General features: G+C 41.0%; 1 protein-coding gene, 1 long non-coding RNA gene and 1 pseudogene across 2 annotated transcripts in view; 1 reads left to right on the top strand and 2 right to left on the bottom strand.

Moving 5' to 3' along the window:
* Positions 1-257: 257 nt before the first annotated feature.
* LOC100758478 lies at positions 258-1,227 on the bottom strand (annotated as a pseudogene).
* Positions 1,228-20,331: 19,104 nt separating this feature from the next.
* On the bottom strand, positions 20,332-21,281 carry LOC103164045. The gene is made up of 2 exons (XR_003484814.2): positions 21,003-21,281; positions 20,332-20,731 (listed from the first exon to the last, which is right to left on the bottom strand). It is a non-coding gene; the product is annotated as an uncharacterized LOC103164045 (long non-coding RNA).
* A 164-nt stretch (positions 21,282-21,445) lies between these two features.
* Positions 21,446-26,251, top strand: part of Tomm70 (translocase of outer mitochondrial membrane 70) — a 35,651-nt gene continuing 30,845 nt past the window's right edge. The window contains exon 1 of the mRNA XM_027412486.2: positions 21,446-21,818. Within this exon, the coding sequence (XP_027268287.1) occupies positions 21,483-21,818 (336 nt within the window). The 5' untranslated portion in view covers positions 21,446-21,482. The remainder of the gene's footprint in view (positions 21,819-26,251) is intronic.

Genomic DNA, 26,251 nt, shown 5'->3' with positions numbered 1-26,251 from the left:
ATAATTGGTACATTTATATGTAATATGTAAAAGTCTTCTTTACAATTCTTTTTTTTTTTTTGGATGGGTGCAGTAAACTTTATTGATGGTATTCAAGAGAGTGGGGCTCCCTAAGCTCCTCCTTATTCTGGGGGTCTGTGATGGAAACTGTGAGGGAGATGATCAGTGTGGGGGTTGTTGGACAGGGACTGCTCAGCAGCCAGGGTCTCTCTCTTGCTCGAGTCCTTGCTGGGAGTAGATGGTCCAGGGTGGGCTTCTTACTCCTTGGAGGCCTTGAGGCCCACCATCCTGTTGCTGTAGCCGAATTCATTGTCATACCAGGAAATGAGCTTTACAAAGTTGTCATTGAGAGAAATGCCAGCCCCAGCATCAAAGGTGGAAGAGTGGGAGTTACTGTTGAAGTTGCAGGAGACAACTTGGTCCTCGGTGTAGCCCAGGATGCCTGCTTCACTACCTTCTTGATGTCTTCCTTACCTGGCAGCTTTCTCCAGGTGACATGTCAGATCCACGACGGACACATTGGGGGTAGGAACACGGAAGGCCATGCCAGTCAGTTTCCCGTTTAGCTCTGGGATGACTTTGCCCACAGCCTTGGCAGCGCCAGTGGATGCAGGGATGATGTTCTGGGCAGCCCCACGGCCATCACACCACAGATTCCCAGAGGAGCCATCCAGTTTTCTGGGTGGCAGTGATGGCATGGACTGTGGACATGAGTCCTTCCACAATGCCAAAGTTGTCATGGATGATCTTGGCCAGGGGGGCTAAGCAGTTGGCGGTGCAGGACTCATTGCTGACAATCTTGAGGGAGCTGTCATACTTGTCATGGTTCACACCCATCACAAACATGGGGGCATCAGCAGAAGGGGCAGAGATGATGACCCTCTTGGCCTCACCCTTCAAGTGAGCCCCAGCCTTCTCCATGGTGGTGAAGACATCCGTAGACTCCACAACATACTCTGCACCAGCATCACCCCATTTGATGTTGGTGGGATCTCACTCTTGTAAGATGGTGACAGCCTTCCCGTTGATGACAAGCTTCCCATTCTCAGCCTTGACTATGTCTTTGAACTTGCCATGGGTAGAGTCATACTGGAACATGTAGACCATGTAGTTGAGGTCAATGAAGGAGTCATTGGTGGCAACAATAACCAATTTTGCCAGAATTGAAGGCAGCCCTGGTAACCAGGCACCCAATAAGGCCAAATCCTTCACTCCAACCTTCACCATTGTGTCTCAGGAACGAGGCTGGCACTGCATGAGATGATGCAGCTGTCTCTAGAACAGGGAGGAGCAGAGATCTTCTTTACAATTCTGTAAGCTATCACTTTGCTTGAATGATAGTGTCTTTTGCTGTAAGAAGGTTTTTAACTTCATGAAGTACCATTTATTAATTGTTGGCCCTGATGCCTGTGCTCTTAGTGTCCTGTCCAGAAAGTCCTTCCCCATGCCAATGAGTTTACACCTATTCTCTGTTTTCTATTCTGTCAGATACAGGGTACATGAGGTCCTTGATCCATGTGCAGTTGAGTTTTGTGTAGGGTGATCAAAATGGATCTATTTTCATTCTTCTGCATGCAACTATCCAATTTGACCCACACTTCTTGTTGGAGACACTTTTTCTCCATTGTTTATTTTTGACTACTTTGTAAAAAAAAGAAATCAGGTGTCCATAGTATGTAGGGTTATGTCTGGTTCTTCAGTTTGATTCCATTGATCACCATGTCTGTTTTTATGTCAATGCTATTCTGTTTTTATTACCACAGCTCTTTAATACAAATTACAATCTGGAATGGTGATACCTCCAGCAGTTCTTTTATTATTCAGGAATGTTTTAGTGATCCTGGGGTTTTTTTTTCATTTTCATATGAAGGTGAAGATCATATTTTTCAATTTCTGTAAAGAATTATGTTGGACTTTTGATGGAGGTTATATTGAATCTGTAGATTGCTTTTGTTAGAATTGCCATTTTTGCAATAATAACCCCACTAATCCATAAGCATGGTAGATCTTTCCATTTTCTGGTGTATTCTTCAATTTCTTTTTTCAGTGTCTTACAGGTTTTTATTATACAAGTATTTCATTTGCTTGGTTAGAGTTATTCCAAGATTTTTGGCACTATTGACTTTTGACTATTGTCAAAGGTACTTTTTATGATTTCTTTGTTTGTCATCATAGAAGAAGGCTAATGATTTTTTGTTAGTGTTTTAACTACTTTGCTGAAGGTGTTTATTAACTGTAGAACTTTCCTGGTGGAATTCTTAGGGTCTTTTATTTTTAAAGCATATCATCTGCAAATAAGGACACTTGACTTCTTCCTTTCCTATTTGTATCCCCTTGATCTCCTTCAGTTGTCTTATTGCTCTAGCTAAGACATCGAATACTATATTGAATAGGCATGGAGAAAGTGAACATACTCTTCTTGCTCCTGATTTTGCTGGAAATTCTTTGGGGTTTTCTCCAAGTAGATTGATGTTGGCTGTGTGTTCACTATAAATTACCTTAATCATGTTGAGGTATATTCCTTATATAACTAGTCTTTCCATAACTTTCATCATGGAGGAGCATTGTGTTTTTGTCAAAGACCTTTTCTGCATCTTACGAGATGATCATGTGTAATTTTGGTTTTTCAGTTTGCTTATGTGGTGGGTTACATTTACTGATTTATGTGTGTCAAAGCATTCCTGAATCTCTGAGATGAAGCCAACTTCCTCTTGGTCATTGGGAATGATCTTTTTTCTGTATTCTTGAATTTAGATTGTATTCTAATGAGAAGTTTTGTATCTAAGTTCATAAAAGATATCGATCAATAATTTTCATTTTGTTGGGTTTTTGTATGTTTTTGGTTATCAGAATAGTAGATGGGCCATAAAAGTAATTAGGAAATGTTCCTTCAGCTTTTGTTTTGTGAAGTAGCTTGAAAGTCTGGTAGAAGCCTGCAATCCACACTGCCAGAGAAGCTAGTAAACTAGGAGGGCCCTAAGAGAGACATACATGGTCCCCTGGAGAAGGGGAAAGGGTCACGATCCCCTGAGCAAATTGAGAGCATGGGAAGAGGGGGGAGGGAGCTATGAGAATGAGAAGGGAAGAAGAAGGAGGATGCAGAGGTCATGAGGGAGCAGAAAGGTTGAGTCAGGGGAAGAATAGAAGAAAGGATAGGTGATAGGGTTTTAGTTGCAGGGGGTGGTAGGGGAGGTTGGGAGGGAGAAGGGAACTGGGATTGTCATGTAAAACAATCTTGTTTCTAATTCAAATAAACATGATTAAAAAAAAAAAAGTCTGGTAGAATTCTGAACTGAATCCATCTGTCCCTGGGCTTTTCTTGGTTGGGAGATTTTTAATTACTGTTTCTGTTTCACTAGGGGTTATGGGTTTGTTCAAAGTTGTTTAATTTCATCTTGATTTAACTTAAGTAGATCATATATACATCAAGAAATTTTTTCATTTCTTTTAGGTTTTCCCAGTTTGGTGGGGTACAGATTTTTAAAGTATGTCCTTATGATTCTCTGAAATTCCTTGGTGTCGATTCTAACAACTTTCTTTTCATCCCGAATTTTATTGATTTAGTTGTTCTCTTTCCAACTTTTTGTTAGTTTGACTAAGGAAAATCTTGTTGATTTTCTCAAAAAACCGACTCTTTGTTCATTGATCCTTTGTATTTTTTGTTGTTGTTGTTTGTTTATTTCAGTTTTGCTGAATTTAGTCCTGAGTTTGGTTATTTCTTCCCATCTACTCCTTTGAGTTATCATTTCTTCTGTTCTTATAGTTTTCAATGTTATTGTTAAGTTGCTAAATGAGCTCTTTCTAGGTTTTATTTTTCTTAATGTAGGCAATGCCATGAACTTGTCTCCTTGAACTGCCTTCATGTGTCCTATATGTTGTGTTTTCATTTTTATTCAATTCTTTAGAAGTCTTGAATTTTCTTCTTTTTTTTTTTTTTTTTGATCAATTTTCAGTGGTCAGTTGTTTGGCTTCCATGTGTTTGTATACTTTATACTTCTATTGTTATAGATATCCAACTTTAATCCATGGAAATCATAGGATGCAGGGTGGTATTTCAATTTTCTTTTATCTGTTGAGAATTCCTTTGTGTCCTAATATGTGTTCAATTTTTGATAAAGCTCCATAGACTGTGAGAAGAAAGTATATTGCTTAATGTTGCTTGGAATGCTCTGTAGATGTCTGTTAGTTCCATTTGACTTATAGCTTTCTTTGTTCTGTAAAAACTATAAAACCTTCATGAAACTGCCTCCTCGTTGGGACATAGAATTTGGGGTAACCTGAATCTGTGTTCCTGTGCCATGCTCACTCAGAATTACTCCATAATAAACAAACTATCTGTTATCACTCTTAAAATGAAAGCTGTGACATTTACATCAACAGGCACCGGAGTAAAAAGTAACCAAGAGAGGCTCCCTTTTCCAGAGCACCAAAATGTCCTGTGGGATAATTTTAACAGACCGGTAATGAGCAGGTAGAAAAAAATTCATTAAGACACAAAAAGGTGGTTTATTAGATATATTGTGGTATATACATAGGCAAGACAGTGGAGATAAAATTCACAGTGCCTTCTTAGGGAGAGCTCTTATTTTAAGGGTTGCTATCAGGTGGTGTCTCAATGTCACATTGCCCTAGAACAACTGAAGTGACTATTCTGATGACATAAGAAGATAAGGGTTCTGCTTGGAGGAAACAGTGCCCTTGCTCTGAGCCCAGCCTGTTCCTAAGCAAAACAACCTTGATCTGTAGTTAGAACAGCTTACAACAGCTGCCTCTAAGAGGCTTACACATACAACATCAAGTTTCTTTCTGTTGGTCTGAATTTTGTTGCTCAGTATGACGATTTGTCTTATCTAGAGCTGTGTGAACAGTAATTAAAGGTAACTTTGATTACTAAAACCGAAGATGTCATTACCTAGTAGACAAAAGTTGGGACCTTTAAAGGACAACATAAAAGGACTTAAAGGGCTTTCATAGGAATGAAGAGTGGGAGGGATTAGAAGTACTGATTTTAAACCATTACAGTCTCTAAGTCTCCTGCCCATTCTTTCTCCAGTTTCATGGGCCATTGGTTTGGGCAGCATCCCCTGAAACTGGCATCTTGTGGTTTGGTAGACCATGATGTGATTCTAAAGTTTTCTGTCACTGCTGTCCTTCTGGCTATGACCACAGAAACTTCTTGTCCAATTGGCAAAAGGTACCATCTTTATAATCTTTGCAACAATGAATCAAAATATTAAAAGTCTGTGCCTAAATCGGACAAAGAGAAATATCACCCAGAAACGCTGACTTGAGAAAACTCGGGATCTCCTCCAGAGATTAGAATAAACCATTATTTTTAAATGATTTTGGATAATGGCATTCTTGTTTGTTTGTGACAGGGTCTCTCTAGCCATTTCAGGCTGGTCTTGATCCTGTGACCCCATGCCTCTGTTTCCCAAATGCTAGGACTACAGGCATGCACCACCATGCCTAGCTGATAAATTCTTTTATCTTCCTTGAGGAGAAAGATCTACCAAACAACCATTTCATCATCAGTCAGCCTTCAGCAATGTCTAATTATAAACTGCTCAACCCACACTCATCTTGCCTTTGTCTATTTAAATTGAGAAACTCTTGCCTTTGTCTATTTAAATTGAGAAACTTAAAAAAAAATTCCAGGGCTTGTGGCTTGCAGCCTAAGGGTAGAAATAACAGCGTACTGACTGCATTTCCCTGTACCTTGCTGCCAACAGCATGTGGTGGCATCTCCGGCTGTCAATAATGATGAAGTGTGACCGTCATATAATTCCTACCAGCTACAGACTAGTTATGAAATGACCATAGATAAAGGACAGAAGACTGCAATTAGAAAGCTGTTATACTGTATATAGAAGAGAATGCTCTTCTAATGAATTGATAGTATCAGAAAATCCAGATCTTGGGTCAAAGGCAACTTTTAATTGAAATATTTCCTATATATACAAAAACAAAATATGTATTTCTTAAGCACAGTTTGATGAATTTTGTGTGTACATGTTCCTGCATTACCAACCACTATAGGTGTAAGGATTCAGGCGTTATGTTGGCCTGCACCTGTCACCTGGCAGAATGCACTCAGGCAGTACCAGGGTTCCATGGTTTCGTAGTCTGCACACAGGTGCAAAGGACCCCTTTAAAAGAAAGATCCCACCCACTTTAGCTCTCTTTCCCACTCCTCTCTTTCCCGCCCCCCTTTCCTGCTCTCTTTTCCCTCTCTCTTTCCCCTCTCTCTTTTCTGCTGTTCCCCTGGGATAGACAGGACTTTTCCTGTCTCCCTCTTCTCTTCTGTCCTCTCTGTGTTTCTGTGTGTCTTTATCTCTTTTCTCTTTCCTTCCCCCTCCCCGCTTTTCTAATAAAACTTCTCACTAAGTTCAGTTTGCCTGGCATGTTTGTCCCTCCGCCTCGGTCACCCTCGTCTGCCAAGGTTCCCCCACGAAAGGTTCTCCATACGTTTATCATAGCAGATGAAGGCACCTTTGCAGTATCCAATGTGGCTTCTTCTATCTCTTATCTAACTCATAGAACCTTATATTATCACTTCTGACCTCAGCCCCCGTACGTCAAATTTTCTGGCATTTGAAGTTTCTTGAAAATGGCATTGTGGGTGGTGGTGGTGGTGGTGGTGGTGGTGGTTAATGGACTATCCACAGTAGGTCTGTGAGAACTATTCATAGTTCTGCAGTGACGTAACTCATGCTTTGTACTGTTGTACTGCACGAGTACCTCGCTTTTTGAAAACCCAGTCTGTGGTTATTTGGCGCATTCATTTGGGTTGTTTCAAGTTGGGGCTAGTCTTTCTTAAAGCAAAACAAAAAACTTCTGTGAATAAGATAGTCCCTTAGTTATTTTTCAGCGTTTGTAAATGCTACTTTAGTTATAACCATCTTGTAATTGGGCTCTTGGTGTTGTGTCTTGAATGTGAAAGGCTGAGTTTCAAAGAGATCATTACTTGTCCAAGGAATTCTAAGCTGTTAGAATTCAGGCATTATGCTGGCCTGGCCCCTGTCACCTGGCAGGATGCACTCAGGCAGTACCCTGTCCAGCCCAGTGTCTTAAGGCTGCTATGTCACCATGTCGTCTGCATGTAGGTGCAAAGGTTCCTTGAAGAGGCAAGCTCTGGGCTGGAGAGATGGCTCAGAGGTTAAGAGCACTGGCTGCTCTTCCAGAGGTCCTGAGTTCAATTCCCATCAACCACCATCACAACTATCCATAGTGAGATCTGGTGCCCTCTTCTGCTGTGGAGATATACATGGAAGCAGAATGTTGTATACATAATTAATAAGTCTTGCCTCTTTTTAAAAAGAGGCAAGATCCATCTCCTCTCTCTCTCTCTGTCCTTTCTTTTTTTTCTCTCTCTCCCTTCACCCACTCCCTTCTTCCCTTCGCAGTAAAACTTCCTTCCCATGTAAGTTCTGCCTGATGGCATGTTTGGCCCCCATCGTGGGATCCATAGTGGTCTCACCTCGGGCTGTATTATAACATAAGCATCACACCCAAGTTTGAAGCAAGGTTCTTTCTATCATTCTGTCAGCATCGAAGAGATCTTTGGGATCTCTCTTTGAAACAGATGCATTACTAGTTATTTATCATAGGGAAATCCCTTTTGGAGATAGGCTTGAAAACTATGTCAGTGTTCCTACAGTGTGCTGCCATGGTTTATGTCAGAAGACAATTAAAGCATCGAATTGCTTACAATGATTTTATTTCTTTTCTAGAGAAAATACCATGCTTCTTACTTCATAATGTTAGTGGAGAGCTGCTTCTCTGTGAAGTCACAACTATGTCTTCACATAGTTGGTTGTCTACCTCACTAAAGAAAGCAGGTAAGATCTCCTAGAAGGCAAAAACAGCCCTGTCTATGAAATTGCTATGGATACGCCATTTTTATGACTCTTCCTAAGACAGGATTGTCTTTTTCTAATATCTGAGAAAAAAATGAATGAATGAGGAGATGGCATCTAATTGTTACTTTAATGGGCTTTCCAGAAAATAGGCAGGTGCTTGTACTTCTGTCCAGAAGCACAGCTAAGCCTGTTCACTTTCCTGGATCCTACATCAGAAAACTATAACTTTTCTTTTTTCTTATCTCTTTTTCTTATGGATGCTGACCAAAAGCCTAGGGATCATTTCCCTATGCCCTGGGCTTTCTTACTCTTTCTCTGAAGTATGACATTCTCCACACTTCTGCCACGTGGCTGCTTGTTGTCTTCCATTTCAAAAGGCACGACTTTCTCTTTTCTTGCTCCATCTCCCTTCAGCAGCTGTCAAGATTCTCATCTTCCTGCCCTGTTGTTTTTCTCAAAAGTTCTAATTAAGATGTTCTCAAGTTTTTAAACTAATTTTTAAAGAAAATAAATAGGGTTTTATCTTAGGATTTCTTTCGGTGATACTCATTTCTTGGCACTCCACAGCCTTCCAAAAAAAAAAAAAACAAGAAAGAAAAAAGAAAAGAAAACTAATAATTTAGGTTTAGACAAATGTGCAGGCCAGCAGAACTAACTTGAGGCTGTATTCTTCATAAAGCCCTGTCTGTAATGTTGGCCTTTGGATGGAATTTGGAACCTTGTGTGATAAACATGTGGTGTTAAAATCTTCCATTGAGGGCCCTACCCTGCCTGGGGAGTGGTGGGTGGATGGGGTGGGGGTGGTGGGCTGGGTGGGGGAGGAGGGATGGGGGTGAGGGGAGGGAGAGGGAGAAGGGACTTACATGTGAAACAAGCTTGTTCCCTAACTAGAACTAATAAATAAATAAAACAAAATAAAAAAAATCTTCTCTAAGTGAGGAGTGGCTCCTAAAACTCTTCACACACTGTGGTTTATGCTGAACATCCCCTTGTTTTCTGATAATTTGGTATGTACTAAGCAGGTGTATCTTAGCTGAGGCCAATAAGCAAAATCACTGCGGGCAAACCAAGGGTTAAACAACAAGCTAGTATTTTTCATAGTTATGGTTGCTGTGAGGTCCAAGAGAACAGCATCAAAAGAACACATTTCCAGTGGGCATCTGCTCCCTGGCTTGTAGAGAGATGCCCTCTTTGCTTGCAGAGACTTGGCTGCTCTATCACTGCATCATCCTAAGCCAGAGATCATTGTTATGTCACTTTTTCTAGGGGCAAAAGTATAAGTCTGAGTTTTCTAGAGTATAGTAGAGTTCTATATTCTAGAATTTGGCTATTTGCCATGTTGAGAGTACCTTCAAGACTAGTACCCAATAAAACTTTGAGGTGCTATGTTTCTAACGGTCCTACCCAACAAATATTTTCCTTGATGGCACAACTCACTGTCTTTTGTGACTGGAAGAGGGCTCTTGGAAACACGAGGCTGTTTTGCCTATGCCTTTTCCTATGTCTCTGTTCAGTTTGATAGTTTTTCCTTGTATCCTTCTATTGTAATAAATATTAGTCATGAATTTAACAAATGCAGAGTACTTTGAGTCTTTTCAACGAATGACCAAACATAGGTCTTGCAAACCCTGCCTGAGGAAGCAAAGGGAATAACTTAAATCTTTGACTTCTGGGTTATTTAAATTTAATTATTTCACAAAGCAACTAGATTTTTACCTTAGAAAGAAAAAGCCAAGATCGACTCAGGCCCTGAGGACCAAGCAACTCTGAATCTGCTGAGATTGCTGTGCTACTCCCGCCCCCACTCAGGGCAGAGGTGAGCTGCTTTAGCCCCTACCTTGGGCTCAACTTTTGACTTCCCACTCCGGGAACTCCTATCCTGGGGTCTGCAGGCAGATCGACTTGGCCCCTGAGGACCAAGCAATTCAGAGTCTGGTGACATCTCTGTACTACTCCTGTTCCCACCCACCTGCAGAGAGAGTGCCTCAGACCCACCTGCAACCACTCTGAGACCCATCAGAGTATCAGATCCTCTTGCAACCACCGCAAGAGAACCTTGGACCCAAACACACCAGGAAAGGAAAAGACACCACCTGCACTCAGTGGAAGAAGAGATGGGAAGACGACATTATAAGAAAACATTCAACAACAGGAAAACCAATATGACACCACCAGAGCCTGAACATCCAAACATAGATGAAGCAGAAGAGAGCAACCTTAAAAACGTCATGCAGATGATAGAAACACTAAAAGGGGAGATGATAAATCCTTCAGAGAAATGAAAGAAAAGACAAACCAAAAGATCCAAGAAATCAAGGAAAGCCAAAGAAACGCAATTAAACAGCTGAAGGAAACTGCTCAAGACCTGAAAACTGAAATAGAGATAATAAAGAAAACACAAACTGAGGGAATGCTGGAAGTGGAAAAGCTGAGTAAATGATCAGGAAACACAGATGCAAGCATAACCAACAGAATACAAGAGATGGAAGACAGAATCTCAGATGCTGAAGACAAACTAGAGGAATTAAACTCATCAAGCAAAGAAAATCTTAAGTCCAACAAATCCTTAACACAAAATATCCAGGAAATATGGGACACCATGAAAAGACCAAACCTAAAGTCAATAGGTATAGAAGAAGGTGAAGAGACCCAACTCAAAGGTGCAGAAAACATATTCAACAAAATCATAGAAGAAAACTTTCCCAACCTAAAGAAAGACATGCCAATGAAAGTACAAGAAGCCTACAGAACACAAAATAGATGGACCACAAAAAATCCCCCGTCACATAATAATTAAAAAACCAAACATACAGAATAAAGAAAGACTATTAAGAGCAGAAAAGGAAAAAGGCCAAGTAACATATAAAGGCAAACCTATAGAATCACACCGGACTTCTCCATGGAAACTGAAAGCCAGAAGGACCTGGATAGGTATTCTAGCAACTCTAAGAGAACATGGATGCCAGAAAAGACTACTATACCATCAAAGCTTTCAATCACTATAAATGGAAAAAAACAAGACATTCTATGACAAAACCAGATTTAAACAATACATATCCACCAATCCAGCCCTACAGAAAGTACTGGAAGGAAAACTCCAACCTAAAGAAATTAACTAAACTCACAAAAACATAGGCAATAGAGAATCCCACTTTACAAAAAGCCAAAAGAAAAAGCAGGGTAAATCCACATACAATACCACTACCAACAACAAATCAAAAAAGAACAAGAATAAGCACTCAACGATCCTTAATTTCCCTCAATACTAATGGTCTTAACTCACCTATGAAAAGACACAGGCTAACAGAGCAGATATGAAGACAGAATCCATCCTTCTGCTACATACAAGAAACAAACCTCAAATTCAAAGACAGACATTATCTCAGAGTAAAAGGTTGGGATAAGATTTTGCAATCAAATGGACTCAACAAACGAGCTGGTGTAGCTATCCTAGTATCTAACAAATTAGGCTTCAAACTAAAATTAATCAAAAGAGATGAAGAAGATCATTTCATATTCATCACAGGAAAAATCCATCAGGAATAAGTCTCGATTCTGAACATCTATGCTCCAAATACAAAGGCATCCACATTCGTAAAAGAAACATTATTAAAACTCAAATCACAAATAAGACCTCACACAATTATAGTGGGAGTCCTCAACACTCCACTCTCACCACTGGACAAACCACCAGACAGAAACTTAACAAAGAGACAAAGGAACTAACAGAAGTTATGACCCAACTGGGACTAACAGACATCTATAGAACATTCCATCCAAACACAAAAGAATATACTTTCTTTTCCACATCACATGGAACCTTCTCTAAAATGGACCACATACTCGGCAACATATCAAACCTCAACAGGTACAAAAAAATTGGAATAATGCCCTGTGTCTTATCAGACCACATGCATTAAAGTTAGAATTTAAAAAACAACACAAATTGCAGGAAACCTACCAACACACGGAAATTGAACAACATGCAGTTGCACTATTCCTGGGTCAAGGAAGAAATAAAGAAAGAAATTAAAGGTTTCCTAGAATTCAATGAAATGAAGACACAACATACCCAAACTTATGGGACACTTTGAAATCAGTACTAAGAGGAAAGTTCATAGCTCTAAGTGCTCACATAAAGAAACTAGAGAATAATGGCACCAGAGAGTTGACATCACAGCTGAAAGCTCTAGAACAAATGGAAGGAAATTCACCCCAAGGAGTAGACTCCAGGAAATAGTCAAACTGAGGGCAGAAATCAATAAAGTCGAAACAAAGAAAACAGTTGAAAGAATCAATGTAACAAAGAGTTGTTCTTCGAGAAAATAAAAAGATAGACAAACCTTTATCCAAACTAACCAAAAGGCAAAGAGAGAGAGAGAACATGCAAATTAACAAAATCAGAAATGAAAAGGGGAACATAACAACAGACACTGAGGAAATCCAGAGAATCTTCAGGTCATACTTTGAAAGCCTGTACTCCACAAAATTTGAAAATTTACACGAAATGGACAATTTCTGGAAAGATACCACTTACCAAAATTGAATCAAGAACAGATAAGCAACTTAAACAGACTTATAACCTCTAAGGAAATAGAAGCAGTCATCAAAAGTCTCCCAACCAAAAAAAAAGCCCAGGGCCAGATGGCTTCAGTGAAGAATTCTACCAGAAATTCAACGAAGAGCTAATACTCCTTAAATTGTTCCACACAATAGAAGCAGAAGGTTCATTGCCAAACTCTTTTTATGAGGCTACAATTACCTTGGTACCCAAGCCACACAAAGACACAACTTCCAAAGAGAACTACAGACCAATGAACATTGATGCAAAAATACTCAATAAAATACTGGCAAACCAAATCCAAGAACATAACAGAAAAATCATCCACCATGATCAAGTAGGCTTCATCTCCGGGATGCAGGGTTGGTTCAACATCGAAAATCTATCAATGTAAGGGTTGGTTCAACATCGAAAATCTATCAATGTAATCCACCATATAAAACAACTGAAGAAGAAAAACCATAAGATCATCTCATTAGATGCTGAAAAAGCCTTTGACAAAATCCAGCACCCCTTCAGGATAAAGGTCTTGGAGAAATCAGTGATAACAGGAACATACCTGAACATAATAAAAACAGTATACAGTAAACCAACACCCAACATCAAACTAAATGGAAAGAAACACAAAGCTATTCCTCTAAAATCAGGAACAAGACAAGGCTGCCCACTCTCTCCATATCCCTTCAATATTGTCCATGAAGTTCTAGCTAGAGCAATAAGACAACAAAAGGAGATCAGGGGGATATAAATTGGAAAGGAAGAAATCAAGTTTTCACTATTTGCAGATGATATGATAGTCTACATAAGTGACCTGAAAAACTCTACCAGGGAACTCCTACAGCTGATAAACAACTTCAGCAAAGTGGCAAGATACAAGATTAACTCAAAAAAGTCAGTAGCCCTACTATATACATATGGATGATAAATGTGCTGAGAAAGAAATCAGAGAAACATCAGCCTTACTAATTGCCACAAACAACATAAAACACCTTGGGGTAACACTAACCAAAACGGTGAATGACCTGTGTCATAAGAATCTTGAGTCTTTAAAGAAAGAAATTAAAGAAGATACCAGAAAATGGAAAGATATCCCATGTTCTTGGATAGGTAGGATCAACATAGTAAAAATGGCAATCTTGCCAAAAGCAATCTACAGATTCAATGCAATCCCCATCAAAATCCCAGCACAATTCTTCACAGACCTTGAAAGAATAATTCTCAACTTTATATGGAGAAACAAAAGACCCAGGATAGCCAAAACAACCCTGTACAATAAAAGAACTTCTGGAGGCATTACCATCCCTGATGTCAAGCTCTATTATAGAGCTATAGTCCTGAAAACAGCTTGGTATTAGCACAAAAATGGACAGGTAGACCAATGGAATGGAGTTGAAAACCCTGATATTAAGCCGCACACCTATGAACACACCCGATTTTTGACAAAGAAGCTAAAGCTATACAATGGAATAAAGAAAGCATCTTCAACAAATGGTGCTGGCATAACTGGATGCTGGCATGTAGAAGACTGCAGATAGATCTATGTCTATGGCCATGCACAAAACTTAAATCCAAATGGATCAAAGACCTCAACATAAATCCAGCCACACTGAAATTATTAAAGGAGAAAGTAGAAAACACCCTTGAACGAATTGGTACAGGAGACTGCTTCCTGAACATTACACCAGTAGCACAGACACTGAGATCAACAATTAATAAATGGGACCTCCTGAAACTGAGAAGCTTCTGTAAGGCAAAGGATACAGTCAACAAGACAGAACAACAACCCACGGATTGGGAAAAGATATTCACCAACTCCACATCCAACAGAGGGCTGATCTCCAAAATTTACAAAGAACTCAAGAAGCTAGTCTCCAAAACACCAAACAATCCAATTAAAAAGTGGGATACAGAACTAAATAGACAATTCTCAATAGAGGAATCTAAAGTAGCTGAAAGACACATAAGAAAGGGTTCAATATCCTTAGCCAGCAGGGCAATGCAAATCAAAACACTCTGAGATACCATCTTACACCTGTTATGGCTAAAATCATTAACACCAATGACAGTTTATGCTGGAGAGGATGTGGAGTAAGTGAACACTCCTCCACTGCTGGTGGGAGTGCCAACTTGTACAGCCACTTTGGAAATCAGTATGGAGATTTCTCAGGAAAATGCCAATCAGTCTACCTCAAGATCCAGCAATTCCACTCTTAGGCATATACCCAAAAGAAGCACAGTCATACAACAAGGACATCTGTTCCACTATGTTCATAGCAGCAGTATCTGTGATAGCCAGAACCTGGAAGCAACCTAGATGTCCCTCAACTGAAGAATGGATAGAGAAAATGTGGTACATTTACACAATGGAGTACTACTCAGCAGAAAAAAAAAAACAATGGAATCTTGAAATTCGCAGGCAAATGGATGGAACTTAGGAGAAACCATTCTGAGCAAAGTAACTCAGTCACAAAAAGACAAACATGGTATGTACTCACTCATATGTGGATTTTAGACATAGTGTAAAGGATTACCAGCCTGCAATCCACATTGCCAGAGAAGCTAGTAAACAAGGAGGACACTAAGAGAGACATACATGGTCCCCTGGAGAAGGGGAAAGGGACAAGATCTCCTGAGCAAATTGGGAGCATGGGGGGAAGGGAGAGGGAACTAGGAGAATGAGAAGGGGAGAAGAGGAGGGGTGAGGAGGACATGATGGGGCAGAGAGGTTGAGTTGGGGGAAGAACAGAAGAGAGCAAGATAAGAGAAACTATAGTAGAGGGAGACATTATAGGTTTAAAGAGAAATCAGGCACTAGGGAAATGTCTGGAGAGCTACAAAGATGACTCCAACTTACAATCTAAGAAAGAGGAGAGGCTACCTTAAATGCCCTGATAATGAAATTGATGACTAACTTATATGCCATCCTATAGCATTTATCCAGCAGCTTGTGGAAGTAGAAGCAGACACCCACAGCTAAACCTTGAACTGAACTGAAATCCAGTTGCAGAAAAGGAGGACTGATGAGCAAAGGGGTCCAGACCAAGCTGGTGAAAACCACACAAACAGATGACCTGAACAATGGAGAACTCTTGGTTCCCAGACTGATAGCTGGAAAACCAACATGGGACTGATCCTCAATGTGGGTGTCAGTGAGGAGACCTCAGAAATCTATGGGGCCTCTTGTAGTTGATCAGTACTTATCCCTAGCATAGGAATGGACTTTGGGAGCCCATCCCACATGGAGGGATACTCCCTGAGCCTAGACACAAGGGGGTGGGCCTAGGCCTTATCCCAAAGAATGACAGACTTTGAAGATTCCCTATGGAAGGCCTCACCCTCCCTGGGGAGCAGAAAGGGTATGGGATAGGTAGGGTGTTAGTTGGGGGGCTGGGGAAGAGGGGAGGGAAAGGAACCTGGGATTGACATGTAAAATAATCTTTCTAATTAAAATTTAAAATCTTTAAAAAGCCTTAACAACAATAAAAACAAGAAGAGGAGGAGGAAGAGGAAATAAAGAAAGGAAGAAAGAAAGAAAAAAAGAAAGAAAGGGAAGAAAGAAAGGAAGGAAGAAGAGAGAGAGGGAGGGAAGGAGAGAGGGGGAGGGAGAGAAGAAAGAGGAAAAAAGGTTTGGTCTACATGATAGAAAATCTTCCAACACATTAGTTTCCTAGCTAAGCCCATTTCTTAGAAAATACATATACATATATGGGAAAGATGACTCCTCACCACTTTGCCTGAGCTAAGGTTTCTATAACAGGCCTGGAAGAGCAAAACAGCAAGACCAGCAGTAGTTATTCCTCAGCACTGAGAGAATGGCTCTCCCAGCCTATCTTAAAATCCAGAGGACACATTACCCTTAATACCCTGTCACCAGCTTTCTCATACTGGGGCCTTGGACACTTGCCTGGCAGATGCTATTAGGGACACAAGATTCAGAAGGGATGCCCCTTTGGCTCTTCAGCTAGTAAGGAGATAGTTTCCCAATTTCTTTCTCAGAGTTCATTTGGTATGTATGAATGCCACTGACCTTTTGCTATGTATTATTTGCTTTGGTTTGTTGCTTTTTGGTTTTTTGTGTTTTTTTTTTTTTTTGAGACAGTTTCTCACTGTATACCTCTGGCTGGGATGGAACTCACTATGTAGACCAGACTGGCTTCAAACTCACAGAGACCCACCTGTCTTTGCTTCCTTCTGCAGAAATTAAAGATGTGTAGCACTACACCTGACCAAAAGCCGCAGGGTTTTGTATGTTGATTTAGTATCCTGCAACTTTTTACTGAAAGTTTCAGGATTTTTAATTGTTATTTAAGAGTTATCTGGTAGAGTTGTAGTATCTTTTAAATATAGAATCATGTTGTTTGTAAATAGGGATACTTCAACCTATTTCTTTCCTATCTTTATTCTTTTACGTTTATGTCTTGTGTTATTTCTCTAGCTAAGACTTCAGTTTCAAGCACTATAATAAGGGAGAGGAGCCTTAATATCCACCAGTAGAAGAAAGAAATTAGTTGCATATCTTTTGCCCTATATGAAAGTCAATTCAAAGTAAACCAAAAATTTTAATTTAAAGCCTGAAGTGCTGAAACTATGGGAGACACAGAGAATTCACTTCAAGTTATAGGTCTAGATATAGGCAATTGGACTGCAGCAGCACAGCAAGTGTCCGAAGAATTAGCAAACAGGACTTCACAAAATTAAACACTTTCTGCCCAGCAAACAATCAACAAAGCAAACAGACTGCCTATAGAATTCGAGAAAAAAATGCCAACAATACTTCAAACAAGGGGTTAACACCTAGAATATTTTACAAAATTAAACCTTTATCAAAGAAAAACAATCAATCAAGCAAACACAAACATGTTCAACATCATTAGCCATCAAAGAAATGCTATTAAAAACTACTCTGCAATTCTACCTCACCCCTCTCAGAATAGCTATAAAGAAAAGGCACAACATCCAGCGCTGGCGAGAATATGGGGAAAGAGGAACTCTTATTCACTGAGAGCAGAAGTGTAAATAAATGTAGCCATTATGGAAACCAGTATGGATATTTTTGTAAAAAAAATAAAATAAAACCATATGACCAGCTATACCATGTCTTTGGACATAGATCCAAAGAACTCTTTAGATACATTTGCATATTAATGTTTATCACTGCATTGCTTAAATAGTTAGGAAATGGTAGTAGCTGGATATCTGTAACAGATGAGTGGTTAATGAAAATGTAGTTCATAGACACAATATCATTTTATTCACCTGTAAAGAAAAATGAAATCATGAAATTTGCAGGGAATGGATAGATCTAGAAAGTATATTATAAACAAGGTAACACCGACTGAAAAAGACAATATTGTCTCCCATACATGGTTCACAGCTTATAACGTTTCTATGGCCAAGTGGAAGGTCAGAGGTCAGCTTGGGCATAGGTTATGAAACTAGTGAAGAACACAGAGGTGAAGAAAGGAGGAAGGCAACAAGACATGTAACACAAAGGAAAAGAGGCTGTGGAAGACGACAAGATGATCACAGGCATCGGAGACAAGACATGGGTGGTGAATAAATAAATATACATATAAATTTTGTTTGAAAAAATTATGATAAAACCCAGGATTCTAATTTTAAAACTTTTAAATATAAACTTGAAAAGAAATTTATTTATATGGATACACAAAATAAAGACAAGCAAAAATACCCACAAACCATGCATTCAGAAAAGAACTAGTCTCTAGTATCTGTAAATTTTCAAAAGTCAACATTGAAAAAAAAACCAGAGAATTTAATTATAAAATAAGCCAAAACCATGAAAGACAGACTCAGAAAAATACATAAGTAGAAAATCAGTTCATGAAAAGGTAGCTATCAACAGGAGCTATTAAATAAAGGAAAATTAAAACCATAAAGTGGGCTGAAGAGATGGCCAAATCATTAGAGTGCTTGGTATACAGCATGAGAATCTGAGTTTGCGTCATTGGCACCTTTGTAGTGATACAAAGCTAGTCATGCATGCTGTAATCCTAGTGCTGGAAAAGCAGAAACAAGAGTATGTCTGTGTCTTGCTAGCTAGCCAATCTAGCTGAATTGGAGAGCTCCAGGTTTAATGAGAGATGCTACATCAAAATACAAGGTGAATAACTTCTGAGGAATAACCTCCAAACTTGAAATCGGCCTCCCACACACATGCCTGCCACCAAGTCTGACAGCTGGAGTTTGAAGTTTGGGCCCCACCTGGTAGAGAGAACCAACTCCAGCAAGTTGTTCTCTGACCTACACGTGTGCCATGGCACCTGAATGTCCACACACGTGCAAACCTAACAAAATTGTAATTAAGTGGTTTTTTTTTTTCCAAAAAATAACAGTGAAGTACAAGGCAGCATTCCTACGTTTCCAAAAGATACGAATTCTTGTAAGTGGCAATGAACTAAGTCAATAGGAATGAAAAGATCTTCTAAACCCGTGAGTGGGCATAAAGGTGGCAAATGAGTGCATAAATTATTCATGAGTTATCAGTCACAGTGAAAGAGGGGGGAGTGGGGTTACTATACATGGCTCCTTGCAGATAGATGCAGAGGCTGCTTCTGACAGCAGATGAGCCACAAGTTGATTGAATCATGACGTGACATTCCCCTGACAAGTAAAGCAGTACCACCCACTCAACTGAAGACTTGATGGAAGTTTAATAAGGCAGAAACCATCAGGATCAAGGGACGATGATCATCAGGAAGGCTCAGGAAAATGGGGATCCTTCATATCCCAAGCAGGATTATGAAACACAATGCAATCAGGTCCTACTGGAAGCATCTGTAGTGAGGTGAGGGTCAGGGACCACAGCACAATAAAGTCTGGAACTAGCAGTAATGGTGGTGGTAGTGGTGGTTGTGAGGGAAGAGGGCTGTCTGGGGTACAGCCATAGCAATTGAGTTTATACCTAGCTGATACCAGTGTTAATAGTGGTCATCGATACTGGGGTTGGACTGGCAAGGCTCATAGAAAAGCTGGAGCAGCCAGGAACTTGTTCATTTAGTATTTTATCCTGCATTAACTGTCTCAGGAATTGTGTTGGGTGGATATAAACTAGCAAGTACCCATCATACATCTAATTTAGTAACAGGTTCAGGTGTACAGAGGTTTCTATATCATGATTCCTGCACTTCAAAGAATCAGAATGAGCTGAGTATCTGATTAGAACAAATAACTATGGTAACAAGGTATTAGAGGGAAAGAAACATAAACTGTCATCTGATGGTGTAGTCAGTTTGCTGGTGCTATAAAAGATCTCCAAGACCCACACACATGGCCAAAAGATGGAAGTGACTTCCAAAGGTTCCTACCATGATCCATGGCATGGGTGCGCACACACACACACACACACACACACACACACACACACACACACACACACACACACACACACACACACACACACACACACCATAAAGGGGAAAACTTTCAAATATGTTTTAACTCCAATGATTTATTCAAACTGGGAACCTATAATCCTCCAAGGCATCACAGAAAAATATGAAGTTATGGGGGGGGGGATCCCTTTGTTGTTGTTGTTCTGAGAAAGTCAAGATGACTTGGAAGCAAGATATTCCTCTTTGGAAGTTCTGGAATCAGAAGAGTGCCCACAGCAATCTCTACTTGATCTATTCAATTACACTACCATTTCTAACTTGTTGCTAGTGGCAGTATTTCACTAGTGAGAACCAACATGAAGCAAGAGGAAATGCATGGCCCTGAAGTTTCAAACGGGGCCATCCTATTTTAATTAGTTCTTGTTGGCCCTTCTCCTTTGCACCTCGTGCAGTGCTGTTATGTTGAGCATCCCGTGGTACTTAAAAGCCAAATGACCATTTGTAATTTTTTGGACACAAGGGTGTTCAAAGCTGAAATGAAGAGCCACACATAGGGTGCAACATTTATTTATTCACGCTTGTCTTTTCTTCTTGAAAACAATGTGAATTCCAAACACCTCGCAATGTAATTTTCATCTTTTGAGACCTGATCCAGCGTTCATGAAGGACAAAATAATGATGTGACAAAGTTATTACAGATTAAAGAGTTGAGTTAAAACATACTCTTGGAACGAGGGAGGGAGGTTTAAGAAAGAAAGCCGTTTCAAATAAGTGACCAACTAGAGTTCCGTGACAGGCACAAGTGCTCCAGCGAAGAGTCTATGGGCTGGGATGATGGCAGGTGGAATTCCGCCCAAGATACAGACGTAAAGATGACTGGCTCCAGGGCCCTCGAAGAAAGCCTCTACTCGGAGAGCCTCCGAACAGACACATCGCCTTTCTAACAACTGCACCTGGAGCACAAAGGCACCCTCCCGTCACTTTGATTAGTCAACCTAACTTCCTCAGTTTCCGCCTAGTCTTCGCTATTACCCCAGGAACTAGAAACTCGTCCAAACTCCACTCTGGACGCTGCAGAGAGATGAAGCTCGATTACACATTCAGCACAGCGTCCTCAGCTCTTCCTCTCACGGGTTTTAGTCTTTAACAGGCACCAACGCAGACACAACCTCAAAACCTACCTACCCATCAGCTGGGCGGCCGGCCCCACCGCCGGCCAGTTACCTGCAGGGCTCGGCACTCCCGCCCACTCTCAAGGCCCCCGGGAGCTGTCCCTCTGCTGATCCCGGCGCACCCCAAAAACCCCGCGGTGCACAGCCCGCCTCCTCGCTCCACCGGCGACAGCGCCGCCGGTCCTTCCACCCTGCGGGAAGGGGAGGAGGAGAGGTCGGCTGTCACGCAAGCCCTCGCAAGCAGGCGCCGGGCACAAGGAAAAAGGCTGCCCAGAACGGCCGGCTCGCACCCGGCCTTCCGACCCCGGAAGTGATTCCTCCCCTACACACGCGATAGGGGCGGGCGCAGCCGCGGGGCTAGCCCGGCATGCCCTGGGCTTCCGGTGACCTCTGGCCCTTTTCTGTCGTCCGCTCCCGCTGCCTGGCGTGCTCGCTCGCGCGTTTCTTTCCTCCACGCTCCGGGCTCCCTCCCGCCCGGTGACCGTGGCGCCGCGACCGGCCGCGCGCGACGGCGGCGCGGCGGACAGTCGTCATGGCCGCCTCTAAGCCATGGAGGCGCGATGGCGGCGGCGCGGCGGCTGCGCCCAGTTCTGGAAATGGAGTGGGCGGTGGCGGCGGGACTGCGGGCCCCGGCTCGGGCGCGGGGACCCTGGCGCGATGGCACGTGGCTCTGGCCATCGGGGCGCCCCTGTTGCTGGGTGCCGGGGCCATGTACCTGTGGAGCCGAAGGCGGAGGCGCCGGGAGGCGGGAGGCCGGGGCGACGCCAGCGGCCTGAAGCGCAACAGCGAACGGAAGACCCCGGAGGGCAGGGCCAGCCCGGCCCTGGGCAGCGGCCACCCCGACGGTTCTGGTGACTCCCTGGAAATGGTGAGAAGCCGCCCAGGCCACAGAGGGGGGACGAGCGGATGCAGCTTTCCCTTCACCCGTTGTGCGGCCGAGGGGCCCTCCCACCGGTCGGAAACTGCCGAGTGGCCGCAGAGGACTTTGGAGTCGTTTCTGGTTGCCTTTGGAGGGAGGGAGTGGGAGTAGCAGCTCCTGGCAGGCTAGCGTAGAGATTTCTCTTTACCCATCTCCTCTGGGATCCAACAGACAACCTTTTGCTTTTCTTCTCAGTGACACAGCATTTATCCCTCGTGGTGTAGGTACGGAGGACACGACGAACAGATAGAATAATCCTGTTAAGCCAAGAAAGGCAAATTTCACGAACGATTCGGACTTGCGACGTGCGTTGTTCCTGTGATTTCCCAAGGCAGGCACTTCCCTAAGAACCGTTTAATAACTAACGAGCCATTCCTCTTTTGCAAGGGGGTAGGTGAGCCACTACAGGACAAAATTGGGAAAACTCATTAGGTAGCTTTATATATAGGAAATAAGCCAGCTTCTAAGGAACAAAGTAGTGGTGGCTCCCCTACACCCGCACACTTTGTCTGGAAGCATCTTAAGATTTTCTGTTTCACTTGGACGCTTGTATACGTGTGTCCAAGGCTGATATGTTTGATAGTCTCTGATGTCAGAACGGGCATTGGCGTGATGGATTGCTCTGTCTGATCTGGTGATCTGACTACTAAATCTTTTTTGACAAATCTGACAGCTGTGTGGAGAATTGGCATGGCCTGAGATTGAGTGAGCTAAGGGACATTTGTCCGGGTCTGTAGTTTTATGGTGGTATTAGCAGAGAGAGACTTACCGGTAAATAATTCCAGGTACATACACAAGTAAATTCTTTATACTCGTGCAACCCATGTACACTTACGTTCATGAGAAAAAAAAAATGAATGGCAGTCGTTTTCATTCCATCCGGACTGAAGACCCATTTTATTTATTTATTTATTCATTTATTTTTTTACCGAGTAGCCTCACAGGTTCTGATTTATGGCTATAGGAATAGTACTTACCATGTGTGAGTCACTGTACTAGCCCAAAAGAAAGCCATTTGTTCTCTCCTATGGGGAAATTAGATAGCTTGTTTCTAACTAGGAATTCCTATATTGGAGGGAACTGTGATTTTTAAGAACTGAGGAGATGTCATTGTAAATTGGCCTGTGGAGCATTGTTATCGGTGAGTCCACTTTATCTTACTGTCATCCTAGTAGGCTAAGAGGATTAAAATAATAAGTCCCTTCTATTTTATCCAGCAATAAAAATGTTTAGGATGAAAGCCTGGGCGCTGGCAGCGGGAGCAAACTATGCTGGACTACCCAACCCCAAGAAGCCGGCTTCAGAGATTGATTTAGTGTGGCCACACTGGAAAGAGGGACAAATAAAAGGTTCCTGTAACCCCTGAGTTTGTCTTTGGGCTGTACACATGAACTTAAGGTTTAAGTAGAGGAAGAACCAGGCAGGTGGTGTACATAATTAGCCAGCCCTGGTTAAGAAGTAATGTGGTTGACCTGTGTCTCCAATCTGATTCAGTTAGAGAGGTGATGGGAGGGCTGGGGTGAAGGGTTCTTAAAGGGATTAATCTGGTTCGGACAAGGGTAATTACCTTCATCTGAAGGGTGCTCTGCCCTCTGAAGTTTTATTCTTACTGGACTCCAAGGTGACTCAAGGAAAAAGGTTAAGGACAATGCTCTGTGTTTAGTTGAACTGAATGTGACAGACAAAATGAGTGCAGAGATGTTAGGCTTTTATCATATTTTCAGTCACCTTTTTGGCCAAAGTGAAGTTTTAAGTGTATTTTTAGCAAAAGCAACTTCTAAGTGCTTGTTTCTGGTTAGATTGTGAGTACCAGTGAAAGTGGTTGTCAAGGAGATTCTTTGACTTGGTTATCCATTGTCGTTTTTGACTTGGTTATCCATCTGTATATATGAAATTTTGTACATGTGAAAATTTCATATATAAAATTTCTATGTAATTTTAATCTGGATTAGTAGGTAAATGAAAGTTACATAAAAGTTGTTGGTTCTGTAGTAAGCATAAATGAAACTAAGTTAAAAATAAGGGAGCTGGCCTGAAGTGGCTTAACAGTGAATAGTGCTAGTACTCTAGCAGCGTACAGGAGTTTGATTCCCAGCACCCGGGCCTAACAGCTCATGCTGTAATACCAGCTCCAGGGGGTTCAGTTCCTCCAGTCTACACGGGCACCTGCACTTGGGTGCACGTAAGTGAGCACACACGTACACAATTAACATGAAATAAGAGTAGTTTTACATATGAAACTGTTTTAGCATCACACTGTAGTTTTAGCCACATCCTCTATTCCAGGCATGCTTTTACTATTGGTTTTGAAAGAATTAGTAAATTCTCTTTCAGAATTTAGATTTCTTTAAATTCTCTTTTTAATTTTGCAGCATTGTCTACAGCAGTACTAATGATTTTCATATTTTATAAATGGTTTATAGTTTTTATCAAGAATAATGATGATTGACCTGACTTCTGTTGACTTCTCTGTGTAACTTGAACTGCTTTAAAATGATTATTACATTTTCTTAGCACACCATGTAGAATTTAGGGATGTGTTCCTGAAATCTATCTTGGAATTACTAAATTATTGTTCAGCAAGGCAATATTAAAAACCTTCGTATTTTCTAATGTAATTATGCTCTTAGCTGTAGGTAATAATAAGTATTGAAGACTATTTTTGTCTTTCAAAACTGATTTTCCTTAGAGTCACTATGAGTGTCAGAGTCTAAGTGGCTGCTCATCTAAATTGTGTATTACCTGTGGTTGGAGGAATTGCTCTGTATTTGAAGGAAAACTAAAAGGTTTCTAATGCAATGTTATTTCTCCAGCTGAGCCATATCAACATTTTAAAGAGAATTAAGGAACCAACAAATATCTATTCAGGGTTCAGTATTGGAGTTAATGGAAAGCCTGGTTAGTTTTGTCTTGGGGCTTATGTTTGCCCAAATGCAAAATGAACTAGAGATGTTACAGTGTTTCTGTCTAGTGGGTTAGGTCTTTGTGTGTGATGTGGACCATATTCCAAGTATCATTTTTATAAGGAGGCAAAAACTTGGAAGAAAAATGCAAAGCTATTCATGTTGGTTTTAAGTAATCAGAAGTTCAAGGTATCTTTAAAGAGAAAACATGACTGAGGGTTGATTGTTTCTCAGTTTGAACTAAAGTATGAAACCATATTCCATTTAAGCAGTTGTAAAATTTACCAGTGTTCCATCTTGTTCCAGTAGTTTTTTCAAGCTTGAATTACAGATTTTCAAAACTGGAAGATTTCTTGCTTTATCCATGACACTTCACTCTAGATTTGAGCTACCTCAGAGGACTAACAAATACACATTAAGCATGGTATCCAAGTTGTGCTGATGAACATGCATTAGTTTAAGAGCAGTATTGATTTCATAATAACTTTTTACTCAGTTATGCTTTAAATCCAATGATAAGAGAAAGTAGCCATTGTGATGTTCAAGGTTTTTAGTCATACACATATTATACCACATGAAGTAGTTGGAACCAGAATAGTATTTAACATGTTAGTGAAAGGGTTATGATTGTTTGCTGTGATCATCTTCCTTGAAATGAAGTTATTCTCTTTTCCTAAATGATGTTTGTAGTTTATTCAGTCTTTTTTACTTTACTTATGTGTTTGTGTGTATGCAAGTATGGTTATGTGCACCTGAGTGAAGGTGCCCCTGGAGACCAGAGGCATCCGATTTCCCTGAGGCTGAGGTTAGAGGCATTTGTAAGCCACCCAGGATGGGTGCTGGGACAGAACTCAATGGTCCATCCATTGCAAGAGAAGTCAGTATATGCTCTTCACTGAGCTGTCTCCTCCGCCACACCACTCTTTTTTTTTTCTTTTAAGGCAGTGTCTCTCTGTGTAACCCTAGCAGGCTTCAGACTCAGATCTGTCTGATTCTGCTTCCTAAATACTGGGCTTAGCTCTAGTCGTTTGTTGAAGAAATCATTGTGGGTTACTGGTGACATCAATGTATTATACCCCCTTTTAATATTTTTTTCTATTGATAAGACACATTTTCCTGATTTTATTGTTTTTTAAATATCACTGGCTATTAGGTTTCTTCTGCTTTTTCCTTTTAATGTCCTTCACTTCATGGTTCCGTTGTGACAATTAATTATTCTACCAATTTCAGTCTTCTCACGAGGTCTAACTTGAAACTTCACTTGTCTTACAAGTATTTCACAGTCTCCTCTTTTTTCTAATCGTACCTCTTCTTAATTAATGTGCCTCATAAAATGTACCAAATAGGACCTTATCTCTTTTTACCACTTTTATGTTCTCCATGTCTAATCAGAAAATAAAACCATAATGTTTGGCATCATGTCTTAAATAGCTGACTACTCTATTCCCACTGCTGTCATTTCTCAACTGAATGGTTACT

Source organism: Cricetulus griseus, chromosome 4 (genome assembly GCF_003668045.3).
Source record: "Cricetulus griseus strain 17A/GY chromosome 4, alternate assembly CriGri-PICRH-1.0, whole genome shotgun sequence".
Lineage (NCBI taxonomy): Eukaryota > Metazoa > Chordata > Mammalia > Rodentia > Cricetidae > Cricetulus > Cricetulus griseus.
The sequence above is the reverse complement of the archived record's forward strand: the minus strand, read 5'-3'. Positions and strand labels throughout refer to the sequence as shown.